This window comes from Balaenoptera musculus, chromosome 16 (genome assembly GCF_009873245.2).
Source record: "Balaenoptera musculus isolate JJ_BM4_2016_0621 chromosome 16, mBalMus1.pri.v3, whole genome shotgun sequence".
NCBI classification, from domain to species: domain Eukaryota; kingdom Metazoa; phylum Chordata; class Mammalia; order Artiodactyla; family Balaenopteridae; genus Balaenoptera; species Balaenoptera musculus.
In genome coordinates this window covers 4,522,075-4,540,483 of record NC_045800.1, presented here as the reverse complement: position 1 = coordinate 4,540,483, position 18,409 = coordinate 4,522,075, and the positions used below count along the sequence as shown (strand labels likewise).

Here is an 18,409-nt window from a genome sequence, read left to right as displayed (position 1 = left end):
CAAGCCGTCCCCCCGGCAGAGGCCTAGGCTTCCCTTGGCCTTCTCCTGACAACATCCCTACAATGTTACTGGATACTTTGCAAACTCTGCCCTCCCCCTGTGTAGCACCTCCCCGCCACGCTCCCCACCCTCAGGAAATGCAAGACCCTGAGATGGCAGGACTCCCAGGAGTTCGCATTCAAGTTCAGAAGAGGCAGCAGATGGGAAGGCACATGGATCAAAACCCACCCGCTGTAGGCACCAGCAGAGACCTCCAGGGCGCTGGGCTAAGGTGGAGAGAGCAGAGCTTCCCAGGGCGGGGGCAGGGGCAGGTGCAGGGCCCTGGAGGTGGGTGAGCTGCCCAAGTGGACGAGGGCACAGGTGGCGTCTGCCCAGGAAAGCCGCGTGGACAGGCCTGAAATGATGGCTCAGGTGGAAAGAAACCACCGTCACTGAAGAGTCACCTTCAGTGAGATTGTAGTGCTTTGGGCTGTAGCACCAGGACATCTCTGTGAATATTAAGGTACAATATGATGAGAACAAAAAATAATCCTAGTACCTTTCCCAGGGAGTAAAGATCACCATTCATATTTGCTACACATAAATTGATAGCACCCTCCCCTAGGGCCATGGTGATTTCTGATTGAAAAAGTAACAAGAACTGAGAAGGCATTGGGGCAGGGTCCTTGGTGTCTATTAATTGTTGTTTACTTATATCTGTAGAGATTAACTTTCTGTCTTCTGGGCATTTTTTTTCTGGCTCATAAATAGTTATTCTGCAATAATAATTTGGTTGGTTTTGGTAAGATCTAAAGACTATCCCAACAGAACTGTCTTGTCACTGCTGAGGTGGTAATTTTTAAGGAAGAAAGGATTCAGTGATGTTATATCTTCTGTGAAATGACAATCCGCTACTGCAAGTGTAGGAAAAATTAATTATTGGTAATTTGTGAAGCTCACGAACAATTGATTGTGAGACATTGTTCACAATATTTGAGGTGAGGCAGCAGAACCTTCGTCTGTCATCTCTGGTGTTACGTAACTGCCACTCAGGATGAAGAGTTACACTTAGAGCTTTTCAGGGGTTTCTTCCTTTGTTCTTTTATGATAATAAGAAGGATGGTTTTCTTTTCAATAGGGAAAAAATCTTATGCAATAAAAGTCTAGTCGTACTTCACTCCTGTCTTATTTGGCCCCAACTGTGGAAACATGGTAAGTTTCATGTTCTCTAGTAGGTGACTGGTCGGTGGGCTTGTTGGTGTTTAAACACATTCAAGTACAGCTTTGGGGTCGGTGAAAATGTGCTTTGGAGAAGCTTCCTTGGATCTTTAGTTACGTGTCATTCTGTTGTCTCTACTGTGATGGAGAAAAACTTAATTCTTACAGAAGAAGCTCTTCACTTTTTCTTCATCTTCAAGAGGGCACGTTGCATAATTGGAACTTGCAACTTCTGCAGGAAATTGAAATCATCCCCTAACAGACTTACAGACACGCCTGTGTTCTTACGGGTCCTTCCTTGTGGCCCGGGGAGAGTGCTGTCATGTCCTCCGCCCCTCGCTGTGCTGATCTGCCCCAAGTATCAGGCCCTGTTCAGCTGGGCAGGCGGGGAACTCAGTGCGGACCAGTACATGAGAGGTTCAGATACACAGGGGCTTTACGTCGTGCTTGTGATTTTTCAGAATTCTTTGATGAAATCCATTTCAGCATATAATCCACAAGTGTGCACACAGGTCTTCAGCAGTGCGTATAAAATAAAGCACAGAGGTGAGTTATAAAGGACCTTTTACTCTTAGACGTAATGGACTTCCTGAATTCTTTGAAGAGCAGCTGCCACTCTCTGTTGCTGTGTCAGCATCAGCGGTAGTAGATTTGGTGGAATTCCCAGCGTGGACACTTCGCTTGGGATCCTCCGTCTGTTCCTTTGACGGGCCCCTGCTTTGCTCAGGGAAATGCCTTCTCCAGGTTCTAAGCCTCGCACTATAAGGAGGTAAGCTCAGCACACGGCCAGCTGAGGATGGAGTAACAGTAGGTTTATTGCCCCACTTTACAGACAAGTAAACTGAGACATCCGTCCACAGCCACCTGCTTTCTCCCCCTGAATCTAATAACTTAAAGTTTCCAAGAGACCAGTCAAATTTGGGCAGAGGTTGAACTTCCAGGGCTCATATTCCCCCACACTGTACACCCTCTTCTTCCAGAATGTACCCATTCATCCAACAAATCAAGTCTTGTTCTTGAATCATGTAAAGCTCAGTTTACAGGCGCCAACTTGGGCGTGGAAGCCGGGTCCTGAGCCCCTCCACGCAGCCTCACCCTGTGTACCTGAGCAATCCGTGCCCATTTACAGGCGGCTCCTGCACACCTGGTCTCCTTTGAGCCCCCAATCTCATGGACACAAGAGAAGAAGAACGTGACATGAGGACAAGAGAGAGATTAAACTAAATGTCACGTACCCTCTGCCCTGCCACGGAGGACAAATTACCTACTTTTTAGGAAAAAGTTGAACGGCTAAAGATCCAAGTCCAATCACCATGTTAAATTCTACTGACTTTATTAAACAGAAAGGATTTCGTGTTGAGACTTTTACTTTAGACAGTCCTCAAACCAAGCCTGTGATGTTTGTAACAAAACTCCCAGTTCTGCTGGGAAAACGCCCACATTCCCAGGGAATCTCAGCTGAGGGTCTGGGGCTGCCCTTGTCTGCGTCTGCCTGGCCTGGGCCAAGGGAGCTCAGGACCAAGGACTGGCCAGAGATCCACTTACTCGTGACCATGTTCATCACGAGCATTGGTGTAGTGGAGTTTCCGGCCCCATGTCTGGAAGGGTCTGAATTGCCAGGACTTCAGTGAGACCCAGAATCTGGAAAATCTGACCCGTTAGGTGAATGATCTGAGCTTGTGCTGTAGTTTTCTAAAGGAGAGTGAAAGTCAGTGTCACGGCAGACTAACTCCCAAACTGGACACGTGGAAATCTCCATTGCCATGACCACTGGAGGAGAAAGGACGTCAACAGCCCTGCAGGCTCACAGCTACCACGGAGGAAGGACTTGCACCCCCGACGGGCAGGTCTTGGGGCCCGGGGGGGCCAGCCCTGCCGGTTCCCACGGCCTCGCAGCGATCAGCCCCTCCTCTGCCCGCCCCCTGCGTCTCCCAGATCTGTCTGACTCTTCCTTCCTAGTCTGTATGACTTTCTTTTCTCCAGGAGCCTCTAGGCGTCAGTGGTCCCAGCGTTCACTCCATGCCCCATTTCTTCTTTCACTTTTGCTTTTCTCAGGTCCTTCAGCCATTGCCAAGGTCACCTGCCTGCTGGCAGCTCCCAAGCTCCACCTCCAGCCAGAGCTCCCTCGGAGTGTCACACCTGCCTGATGGACATCACCTGCCGGGGGGTCCACAGGGCTGCGAACTTGACCCTGAAGGCGCTGTCCCGCCCCTCCTCCAAGCCAGCTCCTCCCCAAGGTCACTTTCTCCATAGAGCTCCTCCCTGTTCTCTGGGCTGTACTCCCCTCCTTCCAGCGAGTTACAGACCACGACCCTGACACCCTCTGGTAGGGGAACCAGATATAGCAAATTAAAACCAGCCAAAGGAAGCCCAGCGAAACCTGAGTTCCCAATAAACAGCAGATGAGTCTCAGTATAAGTATCCCCGTGAAATATTTGGGACATACTGATATCTGGGTGCTGCGTGTTTTATCTGGCAACCCTACTTCCCAGGTATTTCTCCAGTCGTTCTGTGCATGCGTTTCCGATCCTTCCCATTTCTTGCCTGCATGCTGCTGCCTTCCGGACACACCGAGCTCCACAGAGACATCAGGACCCTCTCCTCTCCCGTGTCCAAGGCTCTTAAACCTGGAAACCACCCAGCGTGGCTGTATCACTCCCTGCTCATGACTAGCAGTCCCAGTGGCCCTGAATTACTCATCATACCGGACCCATCATTTAGCCAAAGGGCCTCGCAGATAAAATATGTAAAAGTAAGTTGCTGCGTTGTGGCCGGCCTGCTGTCCCTCTGCTGTGGAAAGTCCCACTCACGGCAACATTTGTACTCTGCGTGGATTTGGAGGGTGCCGGCTTGCGGAGGGTGCCTCTCACCTGCCCTGTGGCCGTGAGTTCTCTGGGCTTCCCCAGTGGTGGTAAATCGTGAACTCTGGGTTGGGCATGAATGGGCTGCAGGTGGGTGTGTGTCTACAGACAGGGGTGGGAACCGAGGGGCCCCGGCAAAGCAAGCCCCCAAAACTCCCAAGGGTGGAAAGGTCGGCAGGCTGCTTTGCTGTAGCCTTAGTGACAGGGGGCACCCCAGGCAGCAGGGTGCCCGCAGCCCTGCACACGCCTTTTGCAACTCAGCATCCCCAGTGCCACCTCCCTGCACCTGCTACAAACCTCTCACCTGCCCACGCTGCCCGCAGCCTCAGAGCGCATCTTTACACTTTGGAAGCCGCCCTTCGGGAGCGCAGGGAAGTGGGGAGGCAGAGGCCTGCGCGGGGGAAAGCCGAGCCCCGCGTTCCGTGCAGCACACGGAGCGGATCGTGTGCGCCCCGTGGGAGCGGGCGAGCGCCAGAGTCCCGCGCCGGGCGTGGGGACTGAAGGCCTCCGGGAGCTGGGATGGCCAGCCTGGGCCTGTCGCCTTGGTGTTCACAGGGGAGGGCAACTTCCTTTCCGGCTGTTTCTGGCCCCGCTGTTTCCCACACACCGAGTGTCTTCATGTCTCTGCCGTTTGTGGTTACAACCGGCCTGGTTGGGACGCTGTAAGCTGCCCTCCAGGCCGGCCGCCGAGGCCTTGGGAGGTGGGAGGCGGCACAGACCCGAGGAGCTGCCCTCACTTCTCACCCCCACTGGTCCAGGATGGCTCTGCTCAGACCTTCCTGCCAGATAGCAGAGAGCCCCGGAGAACCTCAGAGACAGCACACGTGGCCCAAGCCCGGAGCCAGTGGGGCCGTGTCTGAGGGCTGACCCACACCCGTCCATCCGGGCTCCATTTCAAGGACTCACTTGTCCTTGAATTAAACACATAGCTCATCTTCTCTCTGAGGTGAGAACTCTCAAGTCCCTCCAGTCATTTCTCTGAGGATAGTGATGAAAAATAACCACGCAGAAAGTTTGGACAATAGATCGACGTGCTCATTTCTCCCAGTTTTCAGGATCTACTTTTCTTTGTAAGACCCATGGACCTCGGTGAGCTTGAAGCAAACCTTCAATAGTGGAGAGCAGAGAGGCCCCTTTTGCTCCTAAAAGCAAGCAGCACTTGGTCTCCTAAACGTATCACTTTGTCATCAAACAGCAAGATACATTTTCAGATGCTATTACATCAGCTGATTCTATTGTATCAATATTTCCCTCAATTAAAAGGAAGAGAATTTAGTTAGCTCTGCGGAAGGGCCATTTTTCCTAATGGATTGAGAACTCATGGCCTCAAATTTGGAAAAAGACTGTGGTATCCATTATTCCGAGGCCAAGTAATGTCACCTAACGGTGGCTGTGACATCTGCTTTCCTCACACCCATCTCCCTAAGCTGCATCCTCTCACTCAGGACCCAGCCTCTCCTTGAGCTGAGTTCTCTAGTTCTCTTGTCTCGGGGATTCGCTGAGCCCAGGACGTGCCTCAGGCTGCAGACGGGGCACCCTCATTCCCCCAGTGCTCTCTGCCCTGACAGCCTGGGTGGTGGCCAGCAGCTCACCCTCTGACCTCCCTGTCCTTGTCTGTCCAAGGCAGAGGTGGCACCCGCCTCTCTGGGCGGCTGTCAGGGGAGGCTCAGACGAGGGGACCCTGGGGGACACGATGGGCGACGCAGGCCCTGCCTGGCCGAACTGCCCAGGCTCGCCTCCTCCATTTCCCCCTGGCTGTCTTTCCCCTTTTTCTCTCCTAACACATGGACTTCTTTGCTTTTAATGATGTTTCAATGGTTTGACATTTAGACCTGTGCAGTTGCTTTTGTCCAAAAGCAATTAAGTTCCAACCTTCACCAGCTATGATAAAAAGCACTCTTTTGCATCTTTTCCTTTTTAACAAGCAAAGCCTTCTCTGAAAAGGCAGGATGGCTGTGGATACAGGGGGAACTTGCTAAGTCTGCACATTTTACTGTTTAAGGGGGTCTTACAATTGTTATTGAAATCTGTCATCCGTGTAAGTATATTCACCCCTGAAGCTTGGGAAAGGTCTGGGTTTGTTTCTCCTTTACCTTGAAAATACATCTTTCTTCTTCTTTTTATTCTTCCCCAATGCATAGAAAAGTAATAATTTTGCCCCGTGGGTAATATTGTCCTGATTTTCTAGAAAACAAGTGTGGTGGGATCAGGTACCAGACACCTAGATAATCAAGGCCCCAAGGCTCATAGTGGTCCCTGCTTCCTCAAGGCTGTATCAGGAGACTGGGAGGGGCTCAGCTCTGTGCCCAGCAGGAAGAAAGGGCTTGACTTGTCTTATTAGGGGTGATTTCAGAAAATTGGTGCTGCCCTGCCCTGTCTGTTTCCCAGGCGAGCAGTTGAGGAAACCCGCTGTCTGTCTGTGCTCCCGGCGGCTGTTTTCCAAGCACAGTCCTTTCTCAGGGGCCTGAGGGATGGAGGGATGCCCGGAGCCCCAGGGTCATCTCTCACGGACCCGCACGCCACGGGTGTCGCGCGGTAACCCCGACTGTAGGTGAACAGCAGTGCTTGTTGGTTTTCTGGGATCATTGAGGTTCCATGTGTGATCATCCTGGTTGAAGCTGCCTCTCTGCCCTCGGGATTTGTCAGCAGGCAGAAGTCTCGTCCTCCTGGCCTTCGCTGTGCTCCCTAGCCGGGAAGGGTGTGGGCAGCGTGTGCAGAACTGCAGGCCTGGGAGCGTGTGAAACTCTCCATCCGCGCATACGACCCGCCGCGCCTTGTGCACAGGTGGCCTTGAAGGGTCTGTAAAGCAGTTTGGGGTCACCTGAGAGGGGGCGTGGCAGACATTCTAAGCCGCGGTGTTCAGGCTCAGGGGAGGTGAGGGGCCGTTTTTGTCTGCAGTTAGATAAAGGATCTGCACGGCTCTGCCTGCCTCCAGGCCGGGGGGTTTGATGTGGAGCCCAGAGGCCTCGCCCCGGGAGGGCACACACGCTGCCACCCCGGGGCCTGAGCCCACCGCCTGCCCAGGCGGAGTTGCCCACCCTGAGCTCTTCCATCTTCTCCTTCTCCAGCTGCCTCTGAAGGTCACTGTGACCGGCGTCCCCCAGGACAGATTGGGGAGCAGGGGACACAGTGCCCTTGGCCCTGGCTCTGCCCCGCCTGGGCAGGTGACAAGGGGCGTGGGCTGTGCCTAGCTGGAGGAACCTCGCACCCCTTCTGCTCCTGGCCCGCAGCTCCCAGCACAGCTGAGGGACCCGTCACTAAAGCCGAGGGGCACAAGGGAGAGAGGCCGTGTGTCCGGGTTGGGGCCGACTTTGGACTCCGATTATGGGCTGGCTAAGGCCCCTGCACAGCCGGGCTGGGCGCACGCACTTGGGCTCAGGGGCTGCCGGCGCCTTGCCCCACCTACGTGCATTGGTGGTTCCTGGGCATCAGTGTGGCAACAGCCGGATCTGTCCAAGCTGCTTCTGAAGCTTGTTTGCAGAGAAATGGTTCTTTTGTGGGACAACAGGGAGCTTATCTCCCTCGACACAGACCATCCCAGGAGGGCACGACCTCCACAGGAGACAAACGGAAGGGACGGACGAGGCACAGACCTTCTTGATGAGGACCACAGAGTGAGTGAACATCCGGGCTCCGGGCCCGGCAGGCTCAGCCGTGGAAATAGCAGCTGCTTCCCCCGCCCCAGGCTGTGCCCACGGCCCTGGCTGCTTCCAGGGGGAGTTATGGGGAGGAGGTCTTCTCGGTAAATACCAGCAGTCACTTTGCTGAGTTTAAAGTCTCCCTGCAGCATGCGTGGTGCCCCGGTAGTTCTAATAACCGGCCCAGGCTGATGAGTTCACAAGATTCACTCACAGTTATTATCTCGTTGGATCCTCTTATTTTACTGATTGGGAAGGAAGATCAGAGAGGTGAAGTGGCCTGGCAAAGACCTTCATTCGGGTGGGGGCGGGAGAGGAGAGAAAGAGAGAGGGTGAGAGCAACAGAGATACAGAGACAGAGAGACACTAAACGCAGCTGGGCCTTCAGTCCCAGTAGAAGATGGACAGGAGCCTGCTCTGCTTTGCCTCAGGGGTTTATTTCCTTCCACCACGTTCCCTGAGCATCTCCCCTGTGCCAGATGGACACACACATGAGAGCAGCTCCGCCCTCAGGAAGCCCCGGGGCAGGTGGAGTGAGCTTTACTGCAGTCCTGCTGGAAAGCTTTTTCTGGATGTCTTTAAGGTAACCATCCTCGGCGTTGCCAGGAGAGACCCTCGGTCTTCCTTACCCTGGGCAGGTCCTGGGGTTTCCTAAGGACCACGTTCTCTGCATGGGGGGGCCCCCCTGGCTCCTGCTGTCCCCCTGCTTCCTCCTCCCACTCCCCACCGTGGACCAGTTGACTCCTCATTGAGAAGACACCCCTCTCCCCAGGCAGCTTTTCAGACCTCCCTGGACAGGGTAGGTGTCCCCACCAGGTGCTGCCACCTCACCGTGTGTGGCCCCCTCGTGGCACATCAGAGTTGCATTGTCATTATTTAGTTATTTCCTGTCTCCTGCTGAAACACGAGCTCTGAGGGAGGGAAGGCGGTGCTCGCTTTGTTCCGTTGTCTCTCCAGACTTTGGCAAACAGTCGACTCGGTAAATATCGCTGAAAGAGGAAAGAACGAATGAACAAATAATCAACCCAACAGATCGTTGCAGGTCTACGGGGTTCACGCAACCAGCCAGTAAACTCATGCCTTTGAAATCAAACGTGTGTGTAAACCTAGCCACCAAGCTTTAGTCCACCTCCCCCCCACCCCCGTCTTTGGGCATCTCCACGTCTCATCAAAGGTGGGTGGAAGCAGCGTGGTCCGAGGTTCACCCAGCGGGGGTCACCCAGCCCTTGGAATTGGCCACCTTTTCCTCTGTCATCCACACTCCTGAGTGGTGGGTCAGTGGAGACCCATTTATCACCATCCTTTCACTGAGTCCCAAGGCACTGCTGCATCAGCATCTACTTAGCAGCTGTTTTAGGAACTCTGTGCCTGAGGATGGTGGATGGAAGATGCAGGACATAATGCTCCGCAAAGCATGACTTTTCATTCAGATCAAACGGCTCTTCTTCGTTCATTTTGCCTGTTTTCAGCGCCAAGTGTCATTGTGCACTTACCGAAGGTGAAGTGATAGGTGTTAATGCTCCCATAGCAGACGAACCTCACAAACCATCAAACGAGGCCAGTTTGAGATCAGAGTCATTGTCAAATAGTGATTTTCAAACAGAAAATCAGTTAATTCTGATCTTAGTTCTGTGGTTTTTCCATTTCACGGAATCCAACCACAACTTGAAAATTGGCTCCGTCAAAGATAAGCACCTGATGTGATTGCTGATGTTACTGCAAATTTGATGAAAGAATTCAACATCTATGATACAGTTATTTGTTTTGTAGGATAATATAAATGTTTGTGGTAAGTGTATCACCCTCAGAATTGATTGTGGTGTACAAATAATTTATAATTGTGTCCAAACCAACTGGATGTTCTATCAGTTAAAATAGAAGCTGTAGATGTCAGACTTTATAAATGGTGATAGCTACAAGAGTAACTGAACTAAAAATGTACGGTAATGAAGCCGATGTTGAATTTTCTAAAATACTTCGGCTTATAGCATGCATTTTCCCTTCTCTATTCAGCATCAGATTTCAGAAATGTTTAGGCCGTCAAAGAATTACTTTGTAAATCAATCTGAGTGTCCAAAGATGGTGAACTTTTCTCTAAATGAGACCCTAAATGTTGGCTTCGTTCTGTTATAAATTAGTTGGAAATATTTAATAGTAGCCATCAACAAATAGAACACCAAAAAACACAACCACAGAACAAAACAAAACCAAAAACTCTCAGCTTTGAGACTTTTATAGAATTACAAGTATTGAAAACATAGTTTATGAACAGGAAGACATTAAAATTTATTCCTACAAAAGCAAGGAAGGGATAAACAAATTAAGTGATAAGATCTCACAAGATGCTATTTTGAAAAAAATTACAGGCAATTTCATGAAGAAATGTAAATATTAAGGATATTGAAGAATATATTAAAAGTGAAACATACTAAGAACAGACAAGGCTAAGAAATTTATTGGAGCAGGTGAATACGTACTGAGAATAAATATTCTGTTCATGTTTTTATTTTATTTTCATAAAGACAATATAAAAAGGTTTTTCCCCCCAAATATTGCTGTCATGTGCATTGATACGTTAATTTTGTCATCTAGAATTTTTTCTTAAGTTTTAAAAATAGTTTTTGAACAGAACTCCTTAATAGTTTCCCATTTTAGTAAGACCAAAATGCTCTTCAATAATTATTTTAGAAAGCATATAGCTTTAGTTGTTTTAGTCCCTCCTTCACTCTCAAAAGGGTCCTGATTTGGATGAGAATTTACACGGCGCCCATTCTGAGGGCTCTAAGTGTGATGGCTTTAAATCTCCAGCATGATGGCTCCCAAATCCTCATCTGCTCCTTTGTGAAGGAGCCTCGTCTGTTTTATCAGTGTAATCGAGAACAGAAGAACCACCTGGGAGGGGCTGGAGCTGCAGAAGGAAAACACTACCCTCTTGGGGAAGCAGGGGGCAGTCTGGTTCGGTCTGCCAGGACACCCAGGGCTACTTGGAAAGGGCACTTCCAGGCCCTGCTGGGCAGGAGGGGTCAGCCAGCAGCCCCTCCTCAAAGACACCGGCTCAGGGAAGGCGCCAGCCCTCAAAGCGCTGAAGATCCCAATCGTCTGGGGTGGCTGGGACAGTACCCGGTCTGCTTGGGACACCCAACACCCAGATGACTGTAACTCACACCGGGTGGTATGACCCCAGGGAGCAAGCGTCGGTCTCAGACTTGCTGGACCTCAGAAGCTGATGGGACAAGTCAAGGAAAAGGAGAGAGGGGGTCGTGCGTGAGGGGAAGCTTGTGAGCCAGGGCTGGGGGGAGTGGGCAGGGGGCAGGAGAAGCCCTCTCCTGCTCTGGTTCCACCTCCATCTGCTTCTGTCCTCCTTCCGTCCCCCCGCTGCCACTGCCCAGTCTCACACCCAGCTGCCCTTCCCGTCCCTAAGCCAAGCACCCCATCCTCACCTGTCTCCCTCCCACTTACCCTTGGAGTGAACTCAAGCCCACCCCTCCCTTCCAGCCAAACCCCAGACCCCCCTCCTCTTGGTGGTCTCCACTAGAATGGCCCACAGCCCCCTGAAATACAACTTGTCGTCCCACTGCAAGGACAGCAGGACATTTCCTGTGGGATTTCGGTGAGGGTGGGTGACGAACTTTATCTCAGAAGCTCAGCTAGCCTGTCACACGTCATAGGAGCCCCCCAAAGCGGGGCCCCACTCCCCCGTCTCAGCTGATGAAGGATGTCCCCTCCCATCCACCTCCCAAGATGGAAATCCCAGCGCCTCTGACACCCCACTCTTCACCACGTCTAGCTGATTACCATCCACGTGGATTCCACCCTTGAAACCCCCCCCACATGCCGCCTCCCTTCCTTTCCCATGGTCCTGCTTTAGTCCAGACCTGCCCCATCTATTGCCTAGACCAGCACATCTCAAATTGTAACGCACATAGAAACCACCTAGGGACCTTCCGAGAGGGTGAGAGGTCTGGGTGGGACCTGGGATCCTGCATTCCTAACGAGCTCCCAGGTGAAGCCCGTGCTCCAGGACCATCCTGGGGCAGAAAAGGCTAAATCACCCCCCTTCCCCCCCTCATCTTAGCAGTGGCTCCTGATGGCTTCTGGGGCTCACTCGAAACTTTCATGGCGGTTCATTGCTCAGAGCCAAGGTTTTCAGCTTCAGTCTATGTAAAACCCATCACTGCCCATATATTTGGATTTCAAACATCTGGAATCTGGAGTTAGGCCCAGGAATTGGCATCTTTGTTTAATGCCCCTAGTGGTTCTAATAATGTAGGTTTTGGTGGGGGGGTTGTTTTGGTTTTGAGGGGTTTTATTTATTTATTTTTGCCTGCACCTCGAGGCTTGTGGGATCTTAGTTCCCCAACCACAGATTGAACCTGGGCCCCAACAGTGAAAGCACTGAGTCCTAACCACTGGACTGTGAGGGAACTCTGATAGTCTGGGTTGTTGATGGAAAATGAGCCTTTAACACCAAACCAAATGCTTTACCATGGCACTCAAGGGGCTTTCTCAACTCAGCGCCATCTTTCTGCCTTGCTCATCCCTGCTGCCTTCACGTACCAGAGGTCCAGCAGAACAAACCGTCCACTGTCTGGACAGTAGGTCGTGCCGTCGTCTCCCTCAAGCTTCTGTCTGTCCCCTCTGTGTCCTGGAGGGACCGCTTAGCCCTCCACCTCTGGGGAGCCTTGGTGACCTCCCAGGTGAATCACTGCCCCCATCTTCCTTCCTTGGTGCTGTGGCCACACGTCTCCGGAGCGTGGGAGTGGGTGTCTTAGGGGTAGCTGTTTCCCTCGTCCTTCCAGCTCAGGGGAGCTGCTTTAGGGCAGGGACAGGACTGTATTCATCTTTGCATCTCCAGGACCAAGCGGGCTGCCTGCCCCAGAGCCATTTCCTAAAGAATGGTATTAAAAAGGCATCAAATGGGGTTTAAAAAAAGACAATTTTAATCAAATGTATAGCTGGCTGACTTTTGAAGGGTGTGAAAATTAAGTCTGCTTTTTTGGAAATAATCTGTTTTGATAATCTCAGTTTTGGAGAGCAGTGTGCTTCATGCCCCACAGTACTTCACATTTGGAGAGCACACAAGCACTGATTAAATACAGATCAAACTCAGTATATATTTCATTACTGTTTGAAGCATTATTTTTGTACTGATTCGTGTCTGTGTTTATCAGGTAGCTTGTGCAGACCCTTTGAGGGTGAACCGCCAGGGACTGGCAAGTTGTCATTGGCCTCTTAAGTGCTAAGATTAAGGGACTCTAGGTGGTGGGCTGGGTTTGAATTCTGCAACGTTTAGTGCCCTCTGCTGGTCACACCGGGCAAATCACCTGCTGCTCCAGGAGGCCCTTGCAGACCTCATGGTGTCTGATTCCTGATAAGCTGGTCTTGTCTGGCCTCCCTTTAGATCGTTGAACATTTGGAAAGGAGGGTTTTTAAATTAATGCACGGGAGACAAAAATGTTCCACCTAGGAATTCTGCCTCTCTGGGTTGTATTAAACCAATTAATACTTTCTAATCAATTACACTACAATTTACTCAAATATATTTTTTTAGTGATCTCATTTCCTTTTCTCATTTTTATTGAAGTATAGTTAATTTACAATATTGTGTTAGTTTCAAGTGTACAGCAAAGTACAGCAAAGTGATTCAGTTATATATATATATTCTTATATATATGAGATTCAGTTTTATGTATAGTATATTTATATATTTTACATACACTTTTTTCAGATCCTTTTCCATTATAGGATATTACAAGATATTGGGTAGAGTTCCCTGTGCTGTACAGTAGGTCCTTGTTGTTTACCTGTTTTACATATAGTGGTATGTATCTGCTAATCCCAAATTCCTAATTTATCCCTCCCCACCTCCACTATCCCCTTTGGTAACCATGAGTTTGTTTTTTTATGTCTGTGAGTCTGTTTCTCTTTTGTAATAAGTTCATTTGTATCATTTTGTTAGATTCTACATATAAGTGATATCATGTGATATCTGTCTTTCTCTGTCTGGCTTACTTAATATGATAATCTCTAGAGCCATCCATGTTTCTGCAAATGGCATTATTTCCTTCTAAAAAGGAGTACTATTCCACTGTACATATGTACTACATCTTCTTTATCCGTATATTCAGAGTATCATAACGGTGCTTAATAACAATTTTTTAATGCAGTGTATGCAGAGTGCCTGTCAGGGGTTGAGGGCTTTTGTCTCCAGCGGCCCAGGATTGGAATAGCGACTCCTGCGTTTCCTCTGGACTGGATATGGACCAGTTCCCCCGTGGGGCCTCAGTTTCTCAGCCCTGGAGGGATTTCTGTGAGGGTGATACCCATAGAAAGGGTCTAGCACACAGCAGGTGCTCACAGAACAAGAGCTATTTTGCATGTATGGCTCACTTTGTAAATCTAAAATGTATTTTGGAAACAAAAAAGAAGAAGGAACTGAAAGTGTTGATCGTGACTGTGGTAGTTGTTCTGGGATAATTGTCATAATGTGCTCAGAATGGTTTCATTTTAATAGTGGTGATTGCTGGAAAATGATTGGGTTTTTTTGCGTTCATTCAGAGCCTTCTCTAATTACAAGTGTTTCTTGGCTTTGGTCCGTTTGTATTCCCAAGGGAGGCTTCTTGCAGGAAAGTGCCATCTGTAGGGCCGGGCGCCCAAGCTGACTGTGGAAAGGGCTTGTGGATGGAAACGGAGGAGGGCGTCCGGGAGGGAGGACACACCGGCCTCATCAGCACCAGATCCCACCCGACAGGTGCCGCTGCCCACCTTCAGTTGCAGGGAGCCCTCGGGAGGGGTTTCTATACCACCGAGAGGTCACTGTCATGATTCCCAAGGGTTTATGGTGTCTTGCCAAAACAGAGTGCTGGGTAGGGGGTCCCAGGTGACCGCTGGCAGGTCTCCTGGGCGAAAGAGCCTTTTTCTGTGTCGAGCCGCGTTGCAGTCTGGGTTTGCCCAGCACGTCTGCCCATCCACCCAATAAATACTTTCCCCCATCCCCGAGGTGCCCAAGGCTCTGTCAGAGATGAGCTGACCATGGCCCCTCCTCCAGGAGGGGGCTTCCCTCTGCTTCCCCTGAGAGCTCAGACCGGAGCAGAGTCCAGATGCAAGGCCATCAGCCCGGAGTCGTGAAGGTTAAACGAGATGATCCAGCAAAGCTGCCGGCAAAGTGCTTGGCTCAGAGGAGCAGTGACATGACGCCAGCTCTTCATCCCCAAGTCACTGTTCACACCTCACGAGGCAGGGGACTGAGCTGAGCTTCACGACAGTTTATCAGGCTCCAGAGTGCGGGACAGGTGGACGGCCGGGGGCTGGAGATTTTTGGGGACCTTTTCCTGTAGCTCAGGTAGGAGGTACTCAAGGCCGGCACCCGGAATAAGGGCCGGGGTGTAGTTGTGGTTGTGGCCGAGGGACAGCAAAGGGGGACTCTGTGCAGGTGGCTGGACCCCCCTTCCAGCCCCCCAGCCCTGTGACCACAGGCTACGTGACCAAGGGCGCTGATGCATCTCTGGGCTGCTGTGATGCAACACAGAAATATTCCACCGTGTCACCACGGGCACAGCGAAATGTTCCTACACGTTCAACAAGTTACTGTCGTTGGCAATCCTCAAGTCAAGGTGACCGGGCCTCTTGGAGGGTCTGTGAAGCTGCCTCTCAGAATCCCAGACCTCGTGATGTTTTAAGAGTTTATTCTCCCCTGGCACCTCCAAGTCCTTGGCCTCCTCTCTCCCTCCCGAAACAGACGAACAAAAAAGGAAAGTAACCTGAACAGGGGGAGCTTTTATAACCTGAGGGTAGTTATGGAGTTACTAACCTGGCTTGTTCTAAGGTGAGGCTACTTCCCAGGTGCAGGTAGAAATCGTGCCAGTACAAAGACGTCTCCCCCTACCGCAGACTGACAAAGCCACGCTCCCAAAGAGCCCCCACTGTCACCCCGATCCCCGGCCCACTGTTTTTCTTCCCTAGTCCTCTGTGTCTGGAGGCTGGCCATCCCCAGGTGGGTGGTGGGCGAGTCCTCTGAGCCCGTCCTGCCTCTTCCAGGGTCGCCATGGAGCCCTTGTGTCCGCTCCTGCTGGCCGGTGTTAGCCTGCCCCTCGCCAAGGCTTTCAAGGGCAACGAGACCACCACCGCGCAGAGCAACTGGACCTCCACGACCGCAGGTAAGGGCCCCCCCGCCTCTCCCTCCCTGCCCTCCCGCCCGCACTGCCCACTGCCCCTCCTCCTGATGACCTTGCGGGGTGATGGGCAGGTAAGTGGGAAGTGTGCTTCTGACATTGCACGCCTGTAGAGCAGGCTGGCTAGGAGAGCAGTTGCTCTGTATTTGACTGAAGCAAGGCTGAGCACTCAGGAGGCAGCGGACATAACCTCCCACCCCTGCCCTGGGCCGAGAGTCGGTGTCAGCTTGCTGGGGCGGAGGGCAGGATGGCCCCCCGTAGTGCTGAACCCAACTCAAACCGGCCCTGAACAAACATGGATGAGTCAGTAGGGGATATTTAAACGCTGGTGTGATAGTTGATGACATTCATTAAGAAATTAATATTTCGGGGCGAGATATTGGTATAGTAGTTAGGTTTATTTTAAGAAATGAGTCCGTACCTTTTAGAGACGCATACTTGAATATTGACAGCTGAAGCGACGAGATGTCTAGGAGTGACTTGGAAAAGAATGAGTAGCGGGGCAGGCCACAGACACACACAGTTGATCCGAGGATGTCAGGAGGCAGATACATGGGGGTTCGTTACTCTAGTCTCTCACTGTTTTTATACTTTGAAAGTTAAAAAGGAGAAAAGGAAAAAAGAATGCCTGATACATGAGACAATATGGGTGGATCTCAGAAACAGGCAAGGTGGCCAGACAGGGAAGAGCACGTGTTGTATTTTCCATGTATGTGAAATGCCCGGGATAGGCAGACCCCTGGGGGCAGATCCCTGGGGCTGGGCGCAGGACGGGGAGTGACCACAGATGGGCAGGAGGGATCTTAGTGGGTTGATGGAGAAGTGGTGGTGATGGATTGTGGTGATGGCTGCACATCTCTGTGAATTTACTGAAAGGCATTGAATTGTATGCTTAAAATGGGTGTGTTTTATAGCTTGGAAATGTTACCTCAATAAAACAATGTAAATGCAAAAATGCAAAGTTAAAAGAGGAGGAGGAGAGGGAGAGAAGCGATGCAAGAGCAAATGCCCCTGAGTCGCCCACCTCTGTTCACATCTAGCTCTGCAGCTTAGTGGCTGAGTGACCTTGAGTAAGTCGCTGACCCTCTCTGTGCCTCAGGATCCCCGATTGTAGATGGCGGTGATAATAGTACCCACTTCTTAGCAGTGCTGTGAGGATTAAGAGAGATAACCATGCTGGGGTGTAGAGGACTCCTCAATGTTGGCCGTTTTTAACGGGAGACTATGTCATAGGTCATCCGGCCAGACTCTTAACCGAGAGTTGGCTGTTCAGTATCTTTTGATATCTCCTTCTTGGACGTGTGCCTGATACAGAGGGAGGCCCAGCTGGGTGGGCTCCAGGTCCCCAAGGAGTTGATATGGATTTCCTGGGCACCCCCGTGCCTCCCTGGTAGACTTGTAGGCCTGTTTGTGTCTGCCAGCTCCGTCCCACGGCAGACTCAGCAGAAGCCTGTGACCAGCAGGGGCTGGGCCTCCGCTCTGGGCCCAGGCCTGTTGCCGGTCCCCACCCCCATCCCCATCCCCTCCTTCCCCCAAGACTCCCAGGCATAAAACTCAAGGAATTCTCTGATAGGGTATCACTTGGTGTATCGGTCAGGGTTCTTCAGAGAAACAGAATCCATAAGATATATAATTATACCTATATCTATTATGAGGAATTGGCTCACATGATTGCAGAGGCTGGTAAGTCCAAAATCTGCAGAGCCAGTGTGCCAGTCTTCGTCTGGAAACTGCCAGTCTTCAGTTTCCGTCTGAAGACCGTCAGGCTGCTGTAGAAACAGAAGGAGTGATGCCCCACTTGGAAGGCAGTCAGGCAGGAAGAATTCCCTCTTACTCACGGGAGGCTCTGGCTTTTTGTTCTGTTCGGACCTTCAACTGATTGGATGTGGCCCAACCCACAGTGCAGAGGGCAATCTGCTTTTCTCAGAATACCCGCTCAAGTGCTGGATCTCATTCAAATGGCCTCGCTATAGACATACCTAGGTTATTCAGATATATTGACCAAATATCTGGGCACTTTGTGGCCAGTCAAGTTGACACATGAAATTGAGCCTCACAACTAACTCATCACAAACCTGCAGGAAAACAAAAATTATCAACTTCCCTCCAGGAAAAAGTTGGCCAAGGTGATTAGAGTTGACACCGTTCAGCCTGGGGTCAAGAGTTCAGTCCCCATCCAGCCAGAGGGCTTTACATGATTTCCTAACCCTGGACAAACATCCTACTAAAGCCCCTAAGAGCAGGGACAAGTGAGACTCCCTGCTGACCTAAGCCCCCAGCTAGGAGAGCCCTTCTAGGCTCCCGACCATCTTTTGCACTGAGCAGCGCCCTCTTCACATTGAAACCCCAGAGAAATTCAAAACCACAGAAGAGAAAGACCAGAAGCCCCAGCAAACAGAAACCGCACTCGTCATGCTGCCTTGTTTCAAGCCGGCCCTCTGGGAGCCAGGTCATTGGCGGAGCACTGCAGCCTGGGATGCTCAGGACAGTGCTTCCCTGGGATGGGCAGAGAGGAGCTGGCCTCTGCTGGCCCAGTGCCCAA

The 18,409-nt window shown here is 51.2% G+C and overlaps 1 protein-coding gene across 2 annotated transcripts in view; it reads left to right on the top strand.

The window, feature by feature from the left end:
• PTPRE (protein tyrosine phosphatase receptor type E) overlaps positions 1 to 18,409 on the top strand; it is a 166,101-nt gene that overhangs the window by 105,574 nt on the left and 42,118 nt on the right. Inside the window, exon 3 of one of the 2 annotated variants that reach the window (XM_036828477.1) lies at positions 15,734 to 15,852. In XM_036828477.1, coding sequence (XP_036684372.1) covers positions 15,741 to 15,852 — 112 coding nt within the window. In that variant the 5' untranslated portion in view covers positions 15,734 to 15,740. Of the gene's footprint in view, positions 1 to 15,733; positions 15,853 to 18,409 lie in introns of those variants that run through there. The other variant, XM_036828479.1, reaches the window with a different exon arrangement.